General features: G+C 36.2%; 1 protein-coding gene across 2 annotated transcripts in view; it reads right to left on the minus strand.

Annotated features, from left to right (window-relative positions):
* Positions 1-1,849: 1,849 nt before the first annotated feature.
* SMPDL3A (sphingomyelin phosphodiesterase acid like 3A) overlaps positions 1,850-27,354 on the minus strand; it is a 29,913-nt gene continuing 4,408 nt past the window's right edge. For both annotated transcript variants that reach the window (XM_069076927.1, XM_069076928.1), the window contains 7 exons: positions 23,338-23,551; positions 21,832-21,976; positions 17,151-17,247; positions 9,580-9,758; positions 8,236-8,416; positions 6,717-6,841; positions 1,850-3,729 (listed from right to left, as the gene is read on the minus strand). In XM_069076927.1, coding sequence (XP_068933028.1) covers positions 3,397-3,729; positions 6,717-6,841; positions 8,236-8,416; positions 9,580-9,758; positions 17,151-17,247; positions 21,832-21,976; positions 23,338-23,551 — 1,274 coding nt within the window. In that variant the 3' untranslated portion in view covers positions 1,850-3,396. The remainder of the gene's footprint in view (positions 3,730-6,716; positions 6,842-8,235; positions 8,417-9,579; positions 9,759-17,150; positions 17,248-21,831; positions 21,977-23,337; positions 23,552-27,354) is intronic.

Genomic DNA, 27,354 nt, shown 5'->3' on the forward strand with positions numbered 1-27,354 from the left:
AGACATTCAATTTCAGACAGTCAGTGGGAATCTCTTTTGTTTTATTCAGCACATTTATTATTTGTTACAAGGCTGTGTGTGTGTGTGTTTTTTTCCCCTTTCCTCCAGTATAGGAGGGGGGAAAGGAGGAGGAAGAATAGAAGAAATGAACAACCAAAGGAAGGAAGGTCCTTCATTCTCAAAGAGGACCAATGTCATCAGGTAGGTGATGATTTGACTTGCAAGTGAATTGGATATGTGAGGCAGGGCTGTGCAAAGTCACCAGCCTCACTCTGTCTTCCAGAGCCCTCTGGGTCCAGTGACAAGATACAGATCAGAACCACGGAGATGGCCCCAGATGTAGTAGGACACCTTGGCCTTTTTAAACCAAGATCTTTTCCAGGTCTCAGTTTCTCTGAGGCAATACCCATTCAGTGATTAAGGCTAGGTAACAAATGAAGCAAAGAATGGCCTCTTTTATCTACTAAAAAAAAAAAAATCAATCTGAGAGGGAAAGACCCTCATAGTTTCTCCTTCGAACAGAAACAAATAAGTGTAAATTGCTATTTACACTTACTCTCAGTCATCAAAATTCAAACAATGACCAAGTGAGGCTTGTGTTGGGACTTATTGTTGGCCAGTCAGTGAGAGCCAGACTGATTTGGATTTAAGGCATAGTCAAGTAGTTCTATTTTAATCCCAGTGGGCTTTCTCAAGCCTGGTTTTCCAGTGCTGTATTTCAAGAAATCATAAATGAAACTACATGGGGCAAAAGAGTTAACTGCACCTTTAAAAAATGATAGAATATATAACTAGAGAAGAGAAAAAAAGCTAACCTGTAAAGATATCTTGTGACATTTCAGAGATCAAAATTTACATTTCTTTGGTCAGAGCATGCCCAAATAAGTGTATGATTCCCCATGTGAATAGGAGAGGAAGAAGAAAGGGATACGCCCCCCTTTTGTATGGGAAGGAAGGAAGGAAGGAAGGAAGGAAGGAAGGAAGGAAGGAAGGAAGGAAGGGAGGAAGGAAGGAAGGAAGGAAGGAAGGAAGGGAGGAAGGAAGGAAGGAAGGGTCTTTGAGACATTTGTTATAATGCATAGAAGAGAACAGAAGGCCATAAAAAGCACAAACAAGCAGGACAATTTTAAAAGCTATAGACTGAATCTATTTTATATTTAAAAACAAAATCAATCTCTGTATAAGAGATCTAAATTTTCATGTAAAGTCTACTTTTTCTGTTCTACTATGTATATGAAAATATCTGTTTTATTTAATATTTAAGTTCAGAGTAAAAATAAATTATTATTTTTAAAACTTGGGCTGGTCCTCAGACAACACACATACAGTCCATTACTTTGCCCCATAACTAAAGTTATGTGGCAGTTTGATAAGTCCTTTTGCTCCACTGCTTCAACCTTCAAGGAACTTGGGTCATCCCAATCCTATGATGCAGCATCACTGTAGCATTTTAGAAGAGTAACTAGTAACCTAATTAAAATGAAATCTCCATTGTACCCCAGTGGGCTCAACATTTATGCAAGTGAGTGACTGTAGTCACTGTATACTTGCCTCTATAACATGTCAGAATAGTTTTAATCAATTTTTTAAAATTGAACAATGACATTGGCATTATGTATTTATAGCCAGGAATACCGTGACATGGATGCTTATCTCTATACCCACCTAGACTTGTCAATTCAAGCAAATGGTTAATCAGAGAAAATAAGTATCTTTCAAACTAGGTGTTATACTGAATTGATTATTTGAAGTCTGTGAAGCTGAATGTGACTTTAAACTCAGACAAGAAATTAAGCTAATAAAGTCTCAAAGATCTACAAATGAATAGGGAAAAGTTAAGATAGAGGCATTATTGTAGACATATTATAGTTTATTGTATATTTGGACACAGCCTGAAATGGACAATAAAAACAGGCACTATAATTGCCAACTGCTTTTTAAGAATGGAAAAATCACCTAAATGCTAAATCAAAATGGTCCTAGATCTTCTATAAAAATTTATTTAAATTCCATGTTCCAATTTTCCTAGTGGAAATAAAAATAGTTTATAAAGCAGTTGGTACATTCATAATATCAGAATTCAGTAATAAAAGCAATATTTTGCAACATCTGGATGCCACTTTTTACAGTTGGAGGCATGTATAAAATGATTTACCCATGGTATCTATACCAATTATTAGAATGAAATTTTTTCAGCAATCTCATTTCAAAACACAATAAATTTCACTTTTAAAAACCCACAGCAAAACAAAAACATGTTACTTAATGAATAGCAAGTACAGTGTTTTCCATATTCATTATATACAGCTTAGGACTTTTATTTTCTCAGTCCTACAGAAATCATGATAACTTTGTTTTACTGTAAGAACATCTTGTATTTATAGAACTTTTTAACCCATCAAGTCAAGATTTTAAAGGTACTTGAACAAAATTCTTCTCTTTCGTTGTTATAAAGGTACTGGCTTGGCTTTCTCATGGCTCTGCAAAGAAATTAGACAAGTCTTCCCTACCCTCATTCCCTTTCAGGTACAACTGTACCCAACAGGAGAAGAAAATATTAAATAAGGCAATAACTTGTGGTCTAATTAAGAGAATACAGACCAAAAAAGGTAAATATACCCCCACCTACAATAAAAACACATTTTTTTCTTTCTCATATGAGATCTCATTTATGTTCCTAACACAATCCCTTTGAGAGCCTTTCTTTCCCCAAAATTATAACATGCATAGAGTTGGTACACTAGGGGTGTGGTGGGGATGGAAGTATAGATAAAATTCTTTTCTCCAGTCCCCAAACACAAAAATGCTACATATGGCTCTACTTCCCATGTAGGATAAGGTGATTTGGATTACATACCAAATTATCACAGGATATATTTGAGGATGGAGAAACTGGCACAAATAGATTCAGTGGCTTTACCTAAGGCCAACCACATGTAAAGATGAAACTAGATTTCACATTTTCATTTTGCAGACTAGTGCTCTAGAATTTGATTTATGCAACTTTATCAAATCCTGTATTATCCAGTTCTTCCATTTTTTGTATGATAAGATTATTTATAATACCTGAATTGAAAGATACTAGAATAGGTCATGTGACTTACTCAAAAAAGCAGTTATTTACTTTGCTGTGTAAATGACAAGTTCTTCTAGTTAGGAAATATTTACACAGCCAAGGAAATGAGAATTCATATCCAAAAGTCATTGAATAAAGGGCCATATAAACATTGTTCAACAATATTGAAAAATCAGAACGTTAAACAAATATGTAAAATTGGGCATAATTAAAGAGGAAAAGACTTCCCTTTAATTGACACAGTAATTCACAAAATAATGTACATAAATTCCTATAAACAGATCAATGAGAAATAGAACACTTTCTATTTTTAAAAAAATTTAATGGAGAAATAACTGTTGTGTGTGTTGGAGGCCGTATTGTTTGAGGCAGTCTATATAGGATGCCTGGTCAAGATTCATAATTGCACAAATCTGATAGGTCTTACATTCTCTACTGCAAATTATATTGCTGTCATAACTCACAAAGAAATACTTATAGTATGTTAAGAACTGTTTGCTATCTAAGACTGCAAATTGCTTAGCTAACGCATATAAATTTTTTGGCTGCAAATCTTCAATACCATAAGCCTTTGTCAGGATGTACTCCAACTTCCAGCTGGGTTCTTCTTTCATGTTAGCCTCTGTGAGGTTTAAATAATACTGCCAAGTATCCTACAATTAAAAAAAATATACAAATTCATGTTTATATCTCAACATTCACTATGGTTTAGGGGGAGAACACCGTTATGAAATGAAAGGAAAACCAGACAGTTTCAAAGGACCTGAATTTGATTCCCTGCTCTACTAACTCCAAATAACCATGGGCAAGACCTTTAAACTTTCTGATCTTCACTTTCCTTATCTGTTAAATGCCAATAATAATATTTACGCCAACCAACTTACAGAATTGGGAAGAAAGCATATGAGATATTATTTGAATGTGAGCTATTATATTATATAATGAAACACCAATTAAGAGTTGTATGATTAGCTGGTAAGATTAAATTGGAAGTTTGTAGCTCACACCTGCACAAAGAAAGGGGAAATCAGAAGAAATTAATTTTATTTTAAAAGAATTGCACCACTAAAAACCCTTTCTTCTCTTTTCTTCAAACAAAGATTTAAGTACCATCAAGTAAACAAACAAAAAAACAAATAAAAAAGATGTGCCAGGCACTCTGTCCTAGGTGCTGGAGATGCATATAAAAATAATGACAACTAGCATTTATATAGCACTTTAAAGTATAACGACAAAGCAGAATAAATATGTCAGTTCATTGGAAAGAAATAAAACTGTCCTTACAATGACTTTTTATTCTAATGGAGGAGAGACTGCGTGTTTATATAAGTAGCATAATTTCAAAAATTCTCTGCATATTTTCCTCCTTAGTTATTGGTTTGTTTCAGCCTCAAAAAGTCACATTATTAATTTTTCATTCACAGATGCTGGATCTGTATGGGAAAAGTGAGCTGTTGGATTGACAAAACTTACTGGATGATTCAGGCCAAAATAAAAAAATACTTTTATTAGGAAAAAGTCAAATAATTGAGGCCAAAAAAGGTTACACTGGCCCAGATTGCTAACTAGTTATTTTAATTCTCTGCTTCATTTTGTGGGATAGATACAGATAGAGTCTCATACTTCAGGCTTTCTTGCATGAAAACATATTTTATCAATAAGAATATCAGAAGAAAGCTCTTCAGCACACTCAATATCATGGGAGGGGGGAAGGAGGGAATAAAATTACTACCAAATATAGCATTCTAATTCCTTTAACTATCACTATAGACATCTCCCAAGAACATTTCTCAAACACTGCTGAGAATATATTTTCTCTATATACAATCTTTATTTAAAGTTCTGTTTAAATATGTTTTTCAATCTTTTAGTTGAGTAAATTGAGAATTTGTAAATTATAGTTTTTAAATTAGGCTACCTCAGAAAATAAAAGTATCTAAGTCTGTCTATAATGGTTTTAAAGAGAAAAGTAAATATGAATGTTAGGTCTTTCAATGATACCCAGCTAAGTGCCTGATTGGGAAAATTTTGGAACAAATTGAGAAAGTGGCTATGATATTCCTTTCTGTTTATGGGTGGAGGAAGTTCTGAAGATCCAGAGGCTAAAACTTATGGGGGAATTATGTCAACTTCAGGTTGAGCAAGATTCTGCTGAAGTACCCCTAGCTATAGCTACAAGGGGTTAAACTAACCTAAAGCCCATAGCTCAGTACATATATTTCCATGTTGCTTCTAACTCCAATCAGTTATGAGTTATAAGAAAGTATCTAATTTGGTCTCAGGAGACACTGAATGAAAATGAGAAAGTTTTAATAAGTCAATGATTAATCACAAGAAAGAAGAATCTGCTTCTTTTAATACCTGTATGATCTTGGGTGAATCACTTAACCAAATAAGTATTTGTAAAATGAGAAAGTTGGACTAGATAAGAGGTGTCAAACTCAAATAGAAAGTGATCCCTGTAGGTGTATGTTGACTTATAAAACCTCAAATTAACATTATCTCTGGGATGTTGTATTTTTATTCATTTTGTTCAATATTTCCCAATTACATTTTAATCTGGTTCTAGCATCCAGAGCATTGTGGGCCCTTTATATTAGCTCACAGGAATGTTTGACACCTCTGGATTAAATGATCTCTAAGGTTCCTTCCAGTTCAAAATCTATAATTGTAACAGCCTAATTTGTCTCTTAGTCTCCTTCCTCCTCCAATCTATACTTAAAAATAATAGCTGCCAAAATACTCTTTCTTTAGCACAGGCTTGTTTCCTAGAGTAACCAACCCATTTCCCACCTCCATGCCTTTGCTCACTTCCTCCTCTTCCATCTCTTGGAATCCTTAGTTTTCTCAAAGGCTCAGATCAGGTGCCACTTCTTAGGGGAAACCTTCCCTGATTACTCTAGTTATGAGTGCTTTTTCCCTCTTCAAATTATCTTGTACTTACTTATCTTTTTAGATTTTTTTTTTTATCCCTCAGTAGAATGTAAGTTTATTGAGGGCAATAACTGTTTTTTTTCATTTTGTTTTTGAATCTCTAAGACATAACCCAGGGTCTTGCCCAAGGAAATGCTTAATAAATTAATTAATTATTAAATTGATTTATAAATTAATTAATTTATTATATTATATATATTATTTAATATAGAATATATTATAAATTTATTAAATTAAATTAATCAAATTGAAGAAATAAGTAGACTCCCATGGCCTAGCTTTTGCAAACTAAAAATTATAAATATCACACACATGAACAGAACACGGGAGACACAGAGAGAGAGAGATGCTTTAATTCTAGAACATCCACACTGTATTATTTTGTGTTGTAGGGATATGCCAAAGAGACAATATGGTAGAGTCAGTAAGGGCACTGCCTAGGAATTAGGAAGAAGTGGGTTGAGACGCTGCCTCTGACTCACAATGATCCGATCCTAGACAAGTCGCTTAAACTCTCAGTGCCCCTGGCAACTCTCTGACACTAGAAATTACAGATACTTGTTGAATGAGATTCAACAACAATAATTCCTTACAGCAATGATACCACAGGTTCAGAATTTTTTAAAATCCTAATTAGCATAAAGAAACTTACCAAGAGTTTGGTAAGGTATTAATTAATGTCCCTATTTGAATAATATGAACCTACCAGCAATCGATAATCATGAAGGTCATATTGAAACAGTCTGATTCCAGGGTTGTTGGTTTGCTTTTCTCGAACATTCTTCACTGGTGTCACAGCAGGAGCCACAAACAAGGAACTGACTGGATTTCCTAGTTAAAACACACATACACAATACAAACCACGTTCAACAAACGTTTTGAAAGTACATGTGGTTTATCCTGCCTCTCTTCCTTAATCTAATCCCAGTAGATACACATTAAGAATTTTATTCAAATGTCATAGAGTACTAGGCACTTTTTTTTGTTTTGAATCTCTTCCTGAGGGAAAACAAATCACACTATCCCAGAGAAACATCATTTTCCTCAAGCTTCTTAATTAATAGGAAAAAAAAACAACAGAAACAGACAATACAAATTAAATAAAGGACTTAGTTGAAAAAGGGAGGGAGGATAATACTTTATTTTTCTACAAGAGAAATATCTTCCAATTTCTATTTTAAAAAATATTGATTGTTTTTGTTGGTTGCTAATGTGGGTGTATTATTTTGAGATTGGAAACCAGTCCACATGTTGATTCAGTTCTCACTTATCCACAAAATGGAGGGGAGCATATATATATACATAACTAAAATGTAGAAAATCTATATCATAATTGCATTAAGAATGGATTTTTGTCCTTATATATGTCAGATATTCTGGGAATTCCCAGTACTTTAGAGTATATTTGGTCATGCAGTCTGGTGATATGACTCAAGATGACCTACAAAGCTGCCATATTTTCCTTTCCTGACCCTCTTTCAAGTTCTTCATGCCACTGCCAAGGAAAACAGTATCACTCTTGGACTAATACAAAACAGCAACTGGGTGCAGAGTTGTCCTCTCAAAACAAAGTTGCGGGTATGATTCATCTTACCTTGAATGGGTATGAATTGTTTGCCATAAAATAGTTATTTCCTGCTCCTCCTAGGGTAGATTAAGCAAGACCTTATTTTGGATCAATAAAGGTTTTGATTTAAGTGGAACAGGTGACAATATCAGGAAGTACTTAAATGACTTAAAAAAAACTACAGTGAGAAATCCATTGTAGAGTAACCACTGATAATCAAAAACCAAATAGATTAAATTTTAAACAAGCAATAAAAGAAGTTTTGCCCTCTAAGTTCCTTGGATTTTAAAATTGGTCAAGCAAAGAACAATGGGAATAACTACCATATTTATTCTAAAACAAAATTAACTTAGCTGGCGTTTAAGAGGCCCTCTTGCTGAGGCCAATCAAGTAATATTGAGCCTATATAGCCAAGGAAAAGTACTATGTACGAGCTTAAAATCACACTATCATAACATGTTAGAGTGGAGAGGATAATTTTTACTTCTAGGGTAAAGCCCAAAAGGTTGCAGAAGAAGGTGAGACTTGGGGATCTGAATCACTGTACCTTTCTGTATGTATAGTTTTTAATTAATTTTTTAATCTTCTGTATCAAGTTAGCTATTTAGGCAGATACTATGTTGAAGCATCAAATTGCAAACAAACCATCCAACATTACCTTTTCTATCTGAAAGGACCATAATGCTATCCCTGTGAGTGTGTCCATAAAATTGTCCTCCAATAATATCACTGTACTTGTGGAAAATACCAATCAGTTTCTCATTGTAGTATTCTCTCATAGCAGTTGTATTTCTTGAAAATGGTAGATATCCCACTGGTATATGTGCTATCACATACACCTGAAAAAACAAATAACACATTTCTAAGTCATAACTTAGATCTCTCTTATCAACCTTATATGGAAAGACCACCAACCAATGGTATTGTATTTTGTATTTGAGACATATTAAATAAGTTGCATTCATTGTAAACCATCTAATTAGAAAGTCATTTAAAATATCTAGGATCCCAGTCACTGTAACCACATTTTTGGAGAGAGAAAGAGAACAAGATAATAAGCCATTCCCCTGAACTTATCCTTGAATAATTACGTAAACACTATTTTAAGCTGTTTTCCCCTTTGAACTACAAAGATCCCTAGGTAGTACTATGTAGTACTATGAATTCTTCACAGGATCATAGAATCAAAAAGCTAAAACTGGGAAGGACATCAGAAGCAATCTGGTTCAACCCATTCGTTTTAGACTTGAGGAAACTGATGCACAGAGTGACCCACCCAAGGTTTCAAAAGTAGTAAACATCAGAGGCAAAAATGGAATTCAGACTGTCTGACTCTAGAAACAATGTTTTTCCTAACATTCAGCTTGTGTGAAAGTTCTTCATAAAAATAATTTTTAAAATCAGTTTTGTGTCTATGGTCCAAAACAAGGTAAAAATTGCTGTTATATATAACAGGACTGTCAGAGTTACACATCTTGCCTAAGGTAGTTACTGCTGATATAATGAAAAACTCTAGTACTTCTTGTTAGACCTCACTCTCTTAGCTATGGCTCTTAGGAATACAGAGAAACTATGATACTTGATAGCTTCTTCCCTTCTGTGCTACCTCCTTGTTACATATATTTAAAAAAAAAAAATCCTCCTGAATTAAATTTAAATTAATTTTTAAAATTTAAAGACTGAAAATGCTTAATTAATCATTATCATTAGCACCTGCCATTTGAGAAGGGAAAGTCTCATAGTGAGAGGCAGGAAAACTATTCCTCTACCTCAGACTCCCTATATAGGTTCACCTTTCTTTCCCTTTTATTGTTTCTTCCCCAGTTAGCACCCATTCAGGCCCAGTTCTCTATATGGTGTCCTTAAGGTATGCCCAGCAGATCTGGGATACACATTCTATCCCCAAGCTTCCCTTTCTTTTCTCCCTAACCCATCACCCAATAGCCCAATTGCTTAAATGCTCTATGGCTCCTAAGGGCTTTAGGACAGCACGGTCTCTAACCTTTTCTTTATTTTGCCTAGAACTGTTTAGCGTGTTCTCCAGCCACACAAATTGATTTGCTGGGTCAGTCTGGTTGAGAGTGACAGCATTGGGGCTATAGTACAAGTTTGTGTTTAGACTGATGATCCTGAGGGACTGACGGCTCAGATGGGATGGAATGGTCTGTGAATAAAAGCCACCTGTGAAAACAAATTCAACACACATTATAGGAAAATATATGCACACACATGCACGCAAAAAAGCAAATCCTTAATTGAGATACAGCATCTTCAGTTAGAAAGGGAAACTTGATCCCTCTATTTGTCCATCAAGCACAGTCATGAGTTGCCATTAGGAGGATACAGATAGAGATATTTACATATTATAATGGCATTTCAAATTAGACTATTTTTTTAATCTCTAAAGACTAAAAGGAGCAGGTCAGGTGCTGACCTGCATTGGTAGATGGTGTTTCTCAATGGGAATTCACCAGGCCAATGAAATCACAGATCAGTCCAAGTTTTGAAATTACTGAATTCTGGTTTGTGCTCTGGGTTTAACAATAAAAGTTTGCATTTATATAGTGCATTAAGGTTTACAAAAGACTTTACAATATTTTCTCATTTTATCCTCACAACTCTCGGAGATGGGCATTATTTTAATCCAAATTTTACAGTTGTTAAAACTGTATTTGAGTTTGATACCACCAATCTTGGTGATAGGTGATAAGGGCCTGAACTAAGATGGTAGCTGTGTAAATAGACAACAGAACTGAGAGATGTTGTAAGCAAGATTTGACAAATGATTAAATATGTTGGTGATGGTGAGTGTAGAGCCCAGGATAAAGCTAAAATAAAATCAGGATAATTAAAAAGATGATAATAGAGGTGGCTAGGTGGAACAGTGAATAGAGCAATGGCCCTAGAGTCAGGAGGACCTGAGTTCAAATCTGATCTCAGACACTTAACACTTACTGGTCATGTGACCTTGGGCAAGTCACTTAACCCCAATTGCCCAGCCTTCTCCCCTAAGAATAAAAAAGATGAAGATAACCTCAAAATATAGAAAAGTACAGAGGTAGAGCTGATTTGAGGGGAAAAGATAAGTTCTATTTTGGGCCTGTTGAATTTGAGTTGGTTCAATATCCAATTTGAAATGTCCACTAAGCAGTTGATAATGATGGACTAAAGTTTAAGAGACTGGGGAAAGACAGAGGTTTTGAGTCATCTTCATAAAGATAACTAAATTAAAACAAAAAAACTTCTGAGGTAACTAAGAGAGAATAGAGCAAAAAGGACTCAGAGCACAGCCTAAGGGAATACCCACAGTTAGGAAGTATGAAATGGGTGATCAGACTGCAAAAGAGACTGCAAAAGAGCAGTCAGATAAGTAGAGAAATGACAATCGTGTCACAAAGACCCAGGAAGGAGAGGATGGAGGAGACATAGGATGGAGATATGGGAGGAGACAAATGATGTTTGAAGACAATAGAGAAGGGACCAATAAATAGGAAGGACTGGAGAAGTAGAGAGAAAGAAAACAATTAAAGTGACAATCATATGGACAAGGAGAAAGACCACATTTTCATCAGAGACAGGAATAAAGGACACATTAGAGGATGTCAAGTAATTTTAGAGGAAAGAGGGATATGAGGAGAAATGGGAAGGATACAAAATAGAAGGTATCATGGAAGAGGAGGGGTAGAATATTAAAAAGAAACTCTCCAGTGGTGGAAACTGTGGAAGAACAGAGAATATTTATCCCTGTGCTGCTTTTCATCTTTCTCCTCCCTCTCTCCTTTCTTTTATCTTACAGCATTTACAGGATTTAGAGCTCAGACTACTGCTCCAGCCTCCTCATTTTATAGATGAAACAATAGTCTCCAAGAGATTGTGACTATCCAAAATTCACACAAAGAGCCCAGATGAGATTCAAACCCAGTTTTCTAACTCCAAATTCAGTGCTCTCTCCACAACACCAATGGTTACAATCAGTGTGACCACAGGATTTCTTTTTTGCTGTAGGGGAATTGAAGTGAAGAAGAATAAGTATGAACATTCTACTGAAACTTATTTTTGAAAAGCTGACTCCCATGACCTCATGGGACTATAACCACTTTCACTGAGGAGTGTGGGATGGAAGACATTGAGCACAACTGATTTATACCCTACCATCCTACCATTAGACAGAACCACCTATGTCTAAGCAAATGATACAGAAATGTGACTCTATCCTGGTTAGGGGCAGCTAAGTGATACAGCAGATAAAGTGCCAGTCCTGGAGTCAAGAAGGCTCATTTTTGTGAGTTTAAATTTGACCAAAAAATGAACATGATAAAAGGCAAAAATGACAGAGATTTAACAGAAGCAAGAGAGATTAAAAAGAGGTGGCAATACAACACAAAAGAACTACACAGGAAAGAGTTTAATATCATCGATAATCAGAATGGTATGGTTACTGTTCTAGAGCCAGACATCCTGAAGAATGAAGTCAAGTGGACCTGAAAAATCACTGCAAACAATAAGGCTAGTGGAGGCAAAATAGGTGAGCTATTTAAAATCCTAAAAGATGATGCTGTTAAAGTGATTAACTCAATATGCCAGAAAATTTGAAAAACACAACAGTGACCACTAGATTAGAAAAGATAAGTTTACATTCCAATCTGAAAGAAGGAAAATGCCCAGGAATGTTTAAATTACCAAACAATTGTGCTCATTTCACACACAAGCAAGACTATGCTTAAGAATTTTGCAACATAGGGGAAGCTAGGTTGCACAGTGAACAAAACATCGGCCCTGGAGTCAGGAGGACCTGAATTCAAATCCAGCCTCAGACAGTTAACACTTACTAGACGTGTGACCTTGGGCAAGTCACTTAACCCCAATTGCCCGGCCTTCCCCCCTCCAAAAATAAAAAAAAAAAAAGATTCTACAAGCTAAGCTTTAGCAATATACAAACCAAGCATTATCAAAAGAACAAGCTGGCTTTTGAAGAGGAATTACATACCAAATTGCCAACATCTGCTGGATTAGGGAGAAAGTAAGGGAGTTCCAGAAAAAATATCTACTTCTGCTTCATTGACTACACTAAAGCCTTTTACTGTATGGGTCACAACAAAATGTGGCAAGTCCTCAAACAGATGGGAGTACCAGATCATCTTACTTGTCTCCTGAGGAACCTGTATGCAGGCCAAGAAGTAAGAGTTAGAACTGAAGATGGAACAATTGATTGGTTTAAGATTGGAAAAGGAGTATAGTAAGACTGTAGATTATCACCTTATTTATTTAACTTATATGGAGACACATCATGCAAAATGCCAGACTGGATGAATGAAATGCTGTAATTAAGGTTGCTGGGGGAAATATCAACAATCTCAGATATGCAGACAGTACCACTCTGATGGCAGAAAATGAAGAGGAATTAAGAAGCCTCTTGATGAGGGTAAAAGAGGAGAGTCTAAAAGCTGGCCTGAAGCTTAATATTCAAAAAACTAAGACTGGACAACTGGTCCCATCACTTCCTGGCAAAAAGAGAGCAAAGAAATGGAAGCAATGTCAGATTTTATGTTTCTGTACTCAAAGATCACTGCAGAGGGTGACTGTAACCTTGAAATTAAAAGATACTTGCTCCTTGGAAGGAAAGCTATGGTAAATTTGGACAAAACACTAAAAAGCAGAAATATTACCTTGCAAATAAAGGTCTATATAGGCAAAGCTATGGTTTTATCCAGTAGCAATGTATAGATATCAGAGTTGGACTAATGGAATGCTGAGCATCACAGAATTAACATTTTGAAACTGTGGTGCTGGAGAAGACATTTGAAAGTCCCTTGAAAATCAAGGGGATCAAATCAGTCAATAGTTAAAGAAATTAATTCAGGCTATTCATTGGAAGGTCAAATATTGAAGGTGAAGCTTAATTACTTTGGCCACATAATGAGAAGTCAGGACTCACTAGAAAAGACTCTGATATTAGGAAAGATTGAAGGCAAAAGGGACAGCAGAGGATGAGATAAATAGAAACAATGAACATGAACTTAGACTTTGAGGGATAGTGAAGGACAGAAGAGCCTGATGTGCCATGGTTCATGGGGTCATGAACAGTCAAATGTGACTGAATGACTGAACAACAACAGCAACAACAAACCATTGTTATCAATGTTGGAGGCATGGCTCTAAGGCTCTAAGGTTCAGGTCCAATGTTGGGATAAAATGAGGCACTTGGAAGTCACTGAACATTTAACAGGAAGCTTGCTCTGCCCTAAACCAGCAAGAATGTGCAACAAGAATACTGTAACACTAGGTTATCTGTACACAACACCCTCTCATCTCCATCTGTAAATGCATGTGGTAGTAGGTAGTCAGGGTATAGTGATTCTTATGGTTTTAGGCACTCATCACGTCTGAGAGGGGCAGATTACATGTGGCTGGAAATGTACATATTTCTAGATAACCAGGACACTGAGTCAGGGAAACTAAGGCCAATCAGATCCTGGGGGCAGCTTTGTTTTCTTTCAGGTAGGGCCTCCCATAATGTTGTGGGTGGGAGAAAAGATGGGTCAGAGAAATTCTGGTCCTATTTGTTCAGTCATTTTTCAGTTGTGTCCAACTCCTCATGACCTAATTTGGAGTTCTCTCAGCAAAGGTGTGGAGTGGTTTGCCATTTCCTTCTCCAGCTCATGTTACAGATGAGGAAACTGAGGCAAATGGGGCTAAGTGACTTGTCCAGGGTCACACAACTACTAAGTCTGAGGCTGGATTTGAATTCAGGTCTTCCTAACTTCAGGCCCAGTGTTCTATCCACTGCATCACCTAGCTGCCCACTGACCCCATTACAACATACCATGTAACTCAAAAGTTGGCTACATAACATTTATCTGAAAATAGTTAGTTACTTTGTTTAACGGCAGGATAAAAAGGACCCAAACTTGGCCATTGTAGCTTTTGTTTTTTTTAAACCCAGCCTAATAGTGAACAGATGATGACAAGGTAGTGGGGAATGGGAGGGTGAGAGGAGTCACAATGAACTAGAGAAGTAGTATGGTGAAGGGCAAAGAATCCTGGCTCTGGAGTCAGAGGACCCGGGCTCACGTCCTTTGTTGTTTTCTGACTGTGTGAGATCCTGGGCAAGTCCATTCATTTTTCTGGACCACAGTTTCCTCTAAGTTAACTTTCTGATCTAAATCTTATGAACCTATAAATGTAAAGAATAACCAAGCAACATTGGTCTAGTTGTATTTCTGGGCTATCTTTGGGAGCTGTTTTTGGGAGACTTGAGCCTAAAATGCAGAGAACTGTACATATGTACATACACACACATACATACATACACACACATATACATCTATGCATAAGCACATAGTATGTATGTGTGCATGTGTGCATATATACACATACATATATCTGTGTACATATATCCATGCATAAAATTTCTCATTTTATCTTCACAACAATTTTGTGATATAGGTGTTCTTAATCATCATTTTAGAAATCAAGAAATTCTGGTTGTAGGGGGCAGCGAGGAGACGCAGCGAATAGAGCACCAGCCTAGGAGTCAGGAGGATCTGAGGTCAAATCTGGCCTCAGACACTTAACATTAGATGTGTGACCTTGGGCAAGTCACTTAACCCCAATTGCCCTGTATTACCCCCTCCAAAAAAAGACAAAAAAAAAAGAAATTCTGGCTTAGAAAGAATAAGTGACTTATCAAGGATCACTCAACAAGTAGGTGTTAGAAGAAAAGTTAAAATTCAGTTGTGCCTCACTTAAGTCCTGACATATGCACTATACCAAGCTGCCTCTTCATTCACACTCCCCTCACAATATGTTGTCAAAGCTGCAGTCATCACTTCTATCTCCCTTTTCTCTCCTCATACAACAGCCTCTCTTCCCTAGACTATTTCAATAGTCTTCTAATTGGTTCCCCTTCATCACATCTCTCCCTACTCCAATGCAACATCCACTCAGCTGCCAAAGTGATTTTCTTAAATGTCACCCCTCTACTCAATAAAATCCAGTGGCTCCCCATAACCTCCAAGGACCAAACATCAATTCATATTTGACACTGAAAACCCTTCACAAGTCGACCTCTTTCTATCTTTCTAGTTTTGCTTTTGCACTTTACTCCCCTCCATACACTCTATGATCCAATATACTTCAGTGGCTTCTTTTGTTGTTGCTGAGTCTTTTCAGCTGAGTCCAACTCTTTGTGACTCCATGTGGGGTTTTCTTCTCAAAGATAGTGGAGTGGTTTGTCATTTGCTTCTCCTTCCTTACAGATGAGAAAACTAAGGCAAACAAGGGGTAAGCATCTTGCCCAACATTATACAGCTAATATCTAAGGTCATATTTGAACTCATGACAATGAGTTTTCATGGCTCTAGGCCCAAAACTCAATCCACTATGCCACCTAGCTGCCCTGTAGTGCCTTGCTACTCTTCAAATAGAACATTCCATCTCTCAACTCCACAGAGAAGTCCTGATGGTCCCTCAGTCATGTTTAAAAGGTTTTCCCTCCTTGTCTCAGATTCCTAGCTTCCCTGACTTCTTTTAAGACCCAAGTCTTGACATCCTACCTTCTGCAGGAGGCTTTTCTTGGCTCTCCATCTGCAGTTTCTTCCCTCTAATACTACCCTTCCATTTACATTTTATATATCTTATATGTACATAGCTAGTTGCCTAGTCCCCCCTATTAGAATGTGAACTCCTACTGAAAAGGGACCTTGTTTTTTCCCTCATTTATCCCTTTAATTTGGCACAGTGCCTGACACAAAGTACTTTGAAATGTAAGTTTCTTGACTGACCAGACCACTTCTAGTAGTCCTCAATTTAACATTTCCTTAAGGACATTATTTAGTCATCAGTTTGCATGGATTTGAAATTTCTGCAAGTTCTCTTTCCAGGGGTTGTTGTTAGCTTAAAGAGTTCATCTAGGCTTTTTCAGTGTTTAGTCCCCATGCCATTTAAATAGACCCTAACCAACCAAATTAAAGGAAGGTTTCTACCTAATAACTTACTTTTTAGGGCATCTATCAGATTGGGCATTATGGTATACCATCTATGTGTTTATACACTTCCTTACAGGTATAGTAATATACTTCCTGTATGCCCACGTTCAAAAATGTACCTTCTCACCATTCCGTTCTATATTGGAAAAGCTCAGTCATTTTAAATTTTACATGGTGGTTAGTCTTGCAAAGTAGTGGCTAATTGGTTAAGGCTGGTGCTTGCACATGTTCACACTTTTTAATTGACTTGGCTACTGCACTGATTTCAGAGCTATTTTTTATTCATATTCAAATCCAAATGTCAACTTTTGTTTCTTGTGTCACATGCTAATTTTTCTCCAGACAGTCATAAATTCAGGAAAGGAGGGAAGAAGGCAGGGGATAGAACTACCTACAAGATAAACTGGTTCATAGCAACTGTACTAAAGCAAGGTTAACAATTCACAGACTTTCAGTAAAACAGGGAGCTAGAGCTCTCTGGGACTGGTATGGCATGCCCAATCAAACACAATTAATTAAGGACCAAATCTAAACCACATGCTTTCAAAGCATAGCAAAAAAAGCATCTATAGCTCTTCAAATTTACCTATCCTCAATGTATGGATGGCTTCCTCCGTTAACCATGGTTTCCAGAAGTTCGCTACAGCTTCATATACTTTGCTAGTGGATATAGGCAGTTGGTCCTGTTCAAATATAACAACATAAAGCACAAATTAAATTTCAAGTAAGGTATATGGATGAAAAAGAATGATGGCAGAACTATCTTAAAAATAAATAATCAAAATCATATCCCTATGATCATAAGAACACCAAATTTTCTGAAAATGTAATATAATTAGAGATGCTGATTTGATTCCCTAGTTTCTATGATTTACCCACAACATATCCCCTTTCACAATTTACTCTACATGCTCTTTATCTGAGGCAGTGTGAATAGAGTCAGATTTGAAGTCAGAAAGATCTGGGTCCAAATATCACTTCTTGGCACATATGAACTGTGTGATGCAGAGTAAGTCACATATCTTCCATGTGCCCCAAGATCAAAAAATCTAGAACTAGAAGGGAACTCAGAAACAACATAGTCTAAGCCTCTCATTTTGCAGATGAGGAAACCAAGACTCAGGGAAACTAAATGACCTGCCCAAGATCACACAGGTAGCAAGCATCAGACAAAAGGTCTGAACTGAGGTGGGTCTTCGGACCATCAGTGATCCTTCCACCATCACATGGCCACAGACGAACATTCTAGAATAAATATTTCTAGGACTTATCTACAAAGTTGTGGACACATTGTGAAGCATCTTTGTTGGGAGAGGAAATTCCCATAGTTGGAGTTCCCTATGCTGAAGAAATCACAGACTCTTGTGTATTCATCTGTAAAATGGAGATAACAGAATCGACTTCTCAGGGTTACTGTGAGGACCAAATGAAATAACTGTAAAGTGCTAAGCACCGTGGTTGACAAATAGTAAACACTACTTACATGTTAGTGATTATTATTATTATTAACTATTATTATTATTCTTTTCCATTCCAACACGGTCTCTTCATCTAAAGACTCTTTACATCTGTTTTCATTTTATTTTTCAAGATGGCTTGAGCTTCCCAAAGAATTCTTGACAAATGAAAGTTCAATAATACAGATGTTGTTACAATAGCATTAATACTTTAAAAACATAAAACCCCAATTTTAAAGAATGGAAATGTAAATTAAAACCGTACAGACACTTTTAGAATCAGAAAATCATTGTAATATGTTAACATTTTGTGACATTAGGCTTAAAAATAAAAAATTTTCCCCATGACTGCCCACCCATATATTAATGATGGAAACTCCTCCAAGATATAGATCCACATGCCAAAACAAATACAACATCCTAGTCATTGCTCAATGTGACCCATGACATTAGTTCAAGATGATTTTTCCTGATTGCCAAATATAAGATGGCAACTTGTATACATTCAGGTTAAGTAATAAGGAAACAGCTTGTTCTAACTGGAACTAATTACTTAATTTTGTTTTGTTCTGTATCTTAGGTCAGAGTCACTTGATAAAATGTTATACAATGACATGTCAAACAGGATTTCAGTAACAATCCACAGCCTAAGAACCCCAAATCATCCTTGGTCAGGTCTTATTTACTACAATTAAGTGAAGATTACAAGATACTAGGTCAAAAAATATTATAGCATTTGGAATTATCAAATCATGAAATTTTTTAGAGATGAATGGGAATTTAGATTTCATATAATCAACTCTCTCATTTTGCAGATAAAGGAGTAAAGACTAAGGCTACAACCAGAATAAAGATCTCCTCTACCACATTCTATCCAGTCCACCACACTGCCTTCTGGGTGTGTAACATCCACAGGCAAGAAAAAAGGAAAGGCACTAAGCTCATCCAGCTTTACTAGTACAGGGGTGTGGGAAAAGCCTAAAGATTAATTAGGGACCCTGACCCAGGCTCCTTCTTAGGGTGGGAGCAAAAAGGAATCTCAAAGGTTGCCAAGCAAATACCTACCTCTTCTATTGTAATGGGTGGAGATATGAATATGCACATGTGTGTTTATGTATCTATGATAAATATTTATATATCTTCATTAGACTTTATAATTCTAATTCAATAGCATCTTAGTCATCATTGCATAATATCTACTATAATTATTTACAGATAACTATGGAAGAAGTTGTTTCTGTGCTTGTCATGACACAATTTGTATTTCTGTTAATGATGGGAGGACAAAAATCATTTTAATAATATTACCAAATGAGGGAGGACTCTATGAAGATGGAACATTGCACATATCATCATAAAAAAAAGTGATATTGGGGCGGCTAGGTGGTGCAGTGAACAGAGCACCGGCCCTGGCATCAGGAGGACCTGAGTTCAAATCTGGCCTCAGACACTTAACACACACAAAAAAACTAGCCGTGTGACCTTGGGCAAGTCATTTAACCCCAACTGCCCTCCAAAAAGCAAAAAAAAAAGAAAAACATTTTTTTAAAGTGATATGTTGGTTATTTTTATTGTTTTTCTTGTCTTTACTATTTTCTGTTATATGGGGGGAGAGGTATATTCAGAAACAAAGGTAACATGAAAACATAAGATAAACAAAAATGAAATGTTTTTTTAAAAAATAAATTAATATTAGGGGCAGTTAGGTGACACAGTGAATAGAGCACTGGCCCTAGAGTCAGGAGGACCTAACTTCAAATCCGACCTCAGACACTTAACACTTACTAACTATGTGACCTTGGGCAAGTCACTTAGCCCCAATTGCCCTGCCTTCCCCCCTCCAAAAAGCAAAAAGAAAAAAAAATTAAAAATTAATTAATATCATCAATCCAGAAAAGCATACGAAGATTTCTAAGAACTGATGCAGAAGGTAAGAAGCAAAAAAAACAATAAACACACGACTACAACAATGCGAATTGAAAGAAATACAACAACACACCCACAAATATCACATGTTGCATACACTGACAGAAATGGTTGATATATTGATCAATTTTGAACTGGGTTTTCCTTTTTTTTTTTTGATTCATTGTTATGAGGGCTAGTTTACAGAGATGGAAAACCTGACTATGTTTGCTAATTAAGGCAATGTAAAAACAAAAGATAACAATATTTTTTTAATATAGTATTACTGATTTCTCAAACTGGAGAATTAAAACTCTTTTACCAAAAAGATTCATGAGCTGAGAGAATACATGGGGCCTTATATGGTAAAGTAAATGAAGCTTATATGGTTTAGGATGGTTATATTCAGTATATCCAAGCTTTATTGAACATTGGTAGGCAACCCTATTCTTCAAAATCCTCTCCCCTCATTGAGTTTCAGAGACACAATATAATGTTGCTTCTCTTCCTACTTAAGTGTTATGTCTCAGTCTGTTTCCATGGCTCCTTATACAATCCTGAGTCTTTATGCTTGTGTGCTTCTTAAGGTTTTGTTTGTGGATCCTCTTTGATTCTCTTGGTAAATTCGTTTTTTCCTATAGCTTTAGCTCCCACCTCTATGCTTATTACTACCAAATTTTTATCTCTAGCATCACTTCTCTTTTGAGTCTTAGACTCATATGGGCTCCAGATGCTTCAGAACATCTCTACCTGCATATTCATTCACTAACTGTGTCCCATGCCAGGAAAATCTGTCTCCTCACATCTTCCTCCTTGCTTCCTTCAAGTCTTAATTGAAGTCCCACCTTCTACAAGAAACCTTTCTTAGATCTCCATAATCTTAGAGCCTTCCCTCTGAGATGCTTTCCAAATGATTATGTCTATATCTTACTCGTACAGTCATTTTGCACATTATTTCTCCCACTAGACTGTGAGCTTCTTAAGGGCAGGGACCACTTTTGCCTTTCATTGTATTCTCTGGTACTTAATAAGTGCTTGTTGACTTAACTATTAGGTAGCATGAAATATGCACTATTTTGAACAAAATTTAATCTAGAAGTTAATATTATTAATGAGAAGCTGGTGGTATTGAATCTAATGAGAAGAGACAAAGATGTCTTGTATAAATAAGTACACATTTTCAAAGAAATTGGCCAAAATGTGGCCTTTGACACTGATTAATGCCCACATCACATTTAATCACAAACAAAAATTATATTAGATATAACATGCATCTTTGGACATTGTCTATTGCTTTATCTTAAATAATCATCGACTTTTGCTGACCCACAGTTCCCTCAACATTCTTCATAGCACTAAATCTTAGTATCTACAGGTCATCTGAAATTTAAAATTTCATTCTAGAATTTAGGAATAATTCTAAACATATATTGCTGCAGTCTATTCAGACATACTTATTTTAATCTGTAGCAATAGGGAGCTATATTCAATAGAGTAACTGGAATCCTTGGATAATTCCCAAACCTAACTTTGGCCACGAGTTCAAATTCACTGCCAACCTTAATGACAAGGTGAAAACTCTAAAAAGTTTAGATTTATCACCTTCTTTTCCTCTCCCTTTCCCCCCATAGAAGTAATAAAAAGTAAAATTACTCAAAAGAGGAGAATTAGATAATGAGAGTGAAAGTAACAAAAGAGGCTGTGGTAATGCCCAAAATGGATCATCAATCGCTGAAGAATCGAGAAATCTACTCTACATTTTATACAAAAACAATAGTACATTTATTTTTGTTTATCCCATCGCTACTCCCTTTCCCATCAAATAGCCAATAATAGATCTTAACATCTCTACCTTTATCCCCCCCAAATCACAATTATTTTAAGGTTTCTGGAAGATAAAGTTACCTGAGGCCAGTAGTCATGATTGCCCAAAGCAGGGAAAACCTGGAAATTGGGAAAGAGGCTTTGGATGGTGGTTGTCATATTGCCAATGACATTTATTACTACATCCGTGGAGAGTTCCTTTACTGGAACATGAGGAGGGCTATCCCTGAAGAGAAGATAGTGTTCATTAATTAATAAAAACCTATGGCAATTAAGGGAAAATGCTGCTTTATAAGAAGTTTTGCTGATCACCTTAGATATACAATGTTTACAAATGATGACATGTAAAGTTGCTCCAAATAATATTCCAAATTGTACTGGTATCACCCATATTTTTCACTACTTCACTAGCACACTCAAGAGTTATTTTAGCCCTTCTTTCTCCTCCACATTGTTTCCTCTTCTATAAAATGGGAATAATACTGACAAGCATCTATTTCATAGGGTTTTTGTAAGGATTAAATAAAATAATGTATGTGAATGTACTTTGCTCATCTTAAAAGCAATACAGAAAGTGACTAGTTGTTGTTAATTATTCTTTCAGAGGATCAACTAATAAAGTGAATCCAGAGGGACCTAGGAAACAAACCAAAGGGAAATGTTTAAATGTGAAAAACAAATGTGTATATATGGGAGAGGCATGGAGTAAAAGATGCAGTCATGGACTTACAAGGATCAGTTGAAGAAGAAAGAGAAAAGACCTAGGGGAAGAATAATAGCTTTTTTCATATACTTGAAAGACTTTCATATAAAAGAGGGATTGGCTTTGTTTTGATTAATCTCAAAGGGCATAACTAAGCAATCAAAAGGTAGAAGTGGCAAATAAGAAGATATAAACCTGTTTTTAAAAAAAGTTCCTAAAAACTAGAGCTATTCAAAAGTGAAATGAACCACCTTAGTAGCCAATGAAACCCTTTTCTGGAGATTTTTGAGCAAATAATGGATGAATGCTTTGGGGGGTATGTTGTAGAAGGCAATCCTATTCAGGTCCAAGTTGGTCTAAGTAACCTCTGAGGTCCTTTCCAACTCTGGGATCCTAAGAACATGCAAACTTCTGATTTCTGATTTATTTTTTTTTTTGGTACTAGACACATAGGCAATACATTCATGATAAGAGTGATATAGAAAGACCATAAAAGAAAATTTTTAAATACTGCTAAAACATATATTCTATGATTTCTTATAAGAACTATCAACACAATGATAAAGTATATTCAATACTTTCTGTAAGACACATTTTTCAAAAGCATTCCATTTGTGAAATCTTTAGCATTTTACAATGAATCATTTTAATTATATGAAAGTCTATAGTAAATTAACTCCTCATATATGAGTAGCTTCTTCAATATCTGTTATCATTTCTAAAAGAAAATCTTAATTTAATTGTGTTATAGAACCAAATAAATGTAAATCACTTGAGAAAACATAGTCTATATAACATCTTCATAAGTCATTTGCTATTCTACTGAAGTTTTTCATAAGGTAGACACTATATGAATTCTAACTGCTATTGGCTTGATCACTTACCCAGTCCATATCATGAAAGATGCTTGTTGTCCAGAGCTCTTAATGAATTTAAATGCTGATAAAATGAGCTGGTATGGAGAATCACATAGAAAATCTCCAAAAGGACCAGGGTTGGAAGCATTTTCCCCCTTGGATGATGAGCATACTTTTGTACGGTCCTCAGTGATATGGTATGTAGGATCTAGATGTAAGTCAGTCACATGCCAAAACTGTCCTATGGATTAGAAGGAAATATTGTTGAGAATTCTGCCTCTAAGCTCAATTTTACAAGAAACTGGAACCAGTTCTCCACATAATGGCAGGGGAAATTTTGAGTCAATGATGTGCTCCTGTACCCTACAGTTAAATGCAATTTTTCCATGTGAGGAGATGAGGAAATAGAGGACAGTTGGAAGAAATGACTTGACTCATTGGACTCATAAACTTGACGAACAGTTGATAGGCTCAGAGACAGTGTGAACTCGTAAGAGCTAATTTGCATAATGAAATATATGGAGACACCCTTGTGGGAGGATAGTAAAACAACTTTGTAACTTAATAGCATGTTTCCTTGAAGGATTTATGACTTTAGAATTATTCTCCAGGTATGACTATTTGCATTTTTCCAGACAGAAAAACTCATGTGGAAAAGTAATATGATTTGTCCAGTGTTATATACTGAGTTAATGGTAGAGCCTGAACTGAATACTTTCTCATCTGAAACTGCACTTAAGATTAATAAAGAGTGAATACAATTTTTAAAGCAGAAGCTTTCAACCTAAATATAGGAATTTCCATTTAGGATTTCTGAAAGCTACCTAGTGGCTTCCCATTATCTAGGCTTTCCTTCTACTTTACTTAGCAAGGGAAATAGTTATAGGAAAGGATAGTCCAATGCTGCTTCAATGGAGCAGCTGAGAACTGGTGTAGAATGCTCACATTAGCCAACATCTAATACTACCACTGCCTAGGAATTATCCTAAGGATCAAAGTAATTACATTTAGGGATGTGGCAAGGGACTCCATTCAGGACATTGGTTGTAGGAATTGTAGGAAACACAATAGTTTCAAGTGTATTAATATATAATATGTGTATACCTACAGAGACCTTATAGTCAAACACTTGCCAAAATATCATGTTATTACTGTTACTCCAAACACTGTCATTTCCCCATTTTAGCATAGAGTTTGGCATGTAGCAGACATATAAATAATTCTTGATTTGACCTGATTTCTTGGTTTATGTCTATCACTATCACAGGAATATTCCCAGTTAAGTAGCTGGCACAGTGAATAGAGATCCTGTTCTGGAATCAAGAAGACCAGAGTTTAAATACAGTCCTAGATATTTATTAGCTGTGTGACTCTGGGCAAGTCACTTAACTTCTCACACTATCAGTCACCCTATCTGCAAAAAGGAGGTTAATCATAGCACCTACCTGCCTGAGATATTGTGAAGATCAAATGAGACAATATTTGTAAAGTGCTTTACTAACTCTAAAACACTCTATAAATGCTAACTGTTATTATACCCTTAGAACCATAGAATTTTAGAGTTGAAAGAAATATTAGTGATCACACTAGGTCAACCTTCTAATTTCACAGATGAGAAAAGACTAATGAAGTTAGTCACATAACAGGGCTAATTCATGGCAATATTGGAGTTAGAAGCTAGATCTCTTGGCATCTAGTACAGTGTCCTTTCACAGCATTACAAAGAAAATGGCATAGAATAGGTATCTCTAATAAGAATGAATAAATGAAGAAAAGTATTTATTTAGAGTTTACTGTGTGCAAACCACTGTTCTGAGCCCTAGGGATACAATTATAAAAGTAAAACAGTCCCTGCTCCCAAAGAGCTCCCACTCTAAAGGGGGAGACAATTCATATGGAAGGTTTCAACTTCAAGTCAGATGGAAATTTCCCATGGCCCTTAGGGTGCAGTGGCAAAGCAGATGTTGATGCCTGCTTCTTTAATGTCATTTCCACTTTATAAAAAGCTATTAGTTTTTGACATTGAACCATTTCACAATGCCAAAGACTTTGGTAACCAATGGTTTCCAGAAACGTTTACTGATCAATTAATGATCCCCCTACCTACAACTTTGAAAATGTTGATCTAGAATACTGTGCTCTACTCCAAACCTATATGATATGTTAACCCAACACACACATTGGCATTTGAAGAAAGCCCAGTGTTACCTTGAAGACAGCCTATCGTTGGGATATTAGGTTGAGGAGAAAATCACCAACTAAGGTGAATTTTCAGTCATTACTCTAAGTATTACTGAATACACTACCTTCAATTACATATGACTACATAGTTTATTAAAACCTGAAGTTAGCAACCTTGTTGCTCATGTTTCTGAAAGAATTTTTAACATAGGTTTAAATTCACTTTACTTATTGACTCTGACCCTGGCAGCTCTCTGGGTTTTATTTTCCTTTTCTGTAAAATGAGCATGTTAAACTAGATGGTCTTTAAGACCTCTCCCAATTATATGGCTATGACATTCTACTCCTAGAAGACTATGTAGATTTAACTTTGGCAAATCAAACAATAATTGAAATGCAACGAGGTTTCAACCCTGTAAGAGGAAGAGGATAGACACTAATATTAATATTTCGCAGATGAGAAAACTATAGAGAAGCAGGTTAGGTGATTTGCCCAAAATTAGCCCAAGGTAAAGTTTAAATAGGTAAAAATGAATTTGCCTCAACTTCACATTGTCTTATTTTCTCCTTCTTAACCTTCTAATTTGATGATTTTTATATTTTCTCCAATAAGTCAATGATTTTGAAATTATTCCCACACCAATAAACAGTCATTACCTGCCTATTAGAATATAATTAATTTCATTTGTGGTGACAATTCTAGCGCTTTGCATGAAATAATAAATACAAAGTATAAACCTTGAAGCGTTATGAATTCTTACTGTTATCTTGACCTTCTTAAAAGAAATATCATGTTTTATTCTAGAGGAAACAGAGAACCACTGAAGCTTCTACATCATGGGAGTGCTATAGTCAGACCTGAATTTGTACAATATCTGTTTGGCAGCTTTATGTATAGAGGACAGTTTGTAGGAAAGAGAAACCAACTAAATTGTCCAAGGAAACATGTGGAGGGCCTGAACTAGGGTGGTGTCTGGGTAAGTGAAAAGAAAAGGGGACAGACAGACGTTGTGGAGTTAAAGAGAAATCAGGAGAGAGATTGTCAGGATCCCCTGGTCAAGACCACCTCCCTCTTTGCCTTCCTCTCTTTTTACTATAAGGAGACACTGTCCTCTAGAACTAAGGTCCAGAAAACAAGCCGTGCCCTGAACTTGGCATAACAACAGTCCTTTGCGCTCACCCTCTGAATGAACTCTGCTGGAGCAAAATCACAGAATTGTTTCACACCAGCTCCAGGCAGTCCTTGAGCTTAGACAAGTACCTGCAGTAGCCACATTCTGGTCAGGAAGCCCTGCTATGAATCAAACTTGTCTTTGTTTCTGTTATCCCTTCATTGCCATAGCTACAGCTGACTGCTTGTTTCTTTGTCTAGCCACAACTACATCTATCAAGGCTCAGCCTTACTTCTGTTGGTCTGCTCAGTGCTAGAGCAGACCCTGGGCCCATGTGTCTCATTTCCCTCCCTCCAACAGAATAAAGAATGCTTTTTCACTGTAATTTTTTTTTCTTTTTGGAGGGGGGAGGGCAGGGCAGTTGGGGTTAAGTGACTTGCCCAAGGTCACACGGCTAGTGTTAAGTGTTTGAGGTCAAATATGAACTCAGGTCCTACCGACTACAGGGTCAGTGCTCTATTCACTGTGCCACCTAGCCACCCCTATAGCCACTGTTGAGAGAGAGAGAAAGAGAGAGAGGAGAGGGAAAGAGAGAGAGAGACCTAAGTCATCTGTTTAGAGATAATAACTAAATGCAGAGACTTAAAGTTGCTAAGAGAAAGAACAGGGAGAAAAAGAAGAGGGATTAGGATGGAGCCTTGGGATACACCCACAACAGGAGTTAAATACGTGGATGATCATACAGCAAAGG

This window comes from Petaurus breviceps, unplaced genomic scaffold, assembly GCF_028583685.1.
Source record: "Petaurus breviceps papuanus isolate PSGF00001 unplaced genomic scaffold, PetGlider_PUasm1.0 90977, whole genome shotgun sequence".
Taxonomy (NCBI): Eukaryota; Metazoa; Chordata; class Mammalia; order Diprotodontia; family Petauridae; genus Petaurus; species Petaurus breviceps.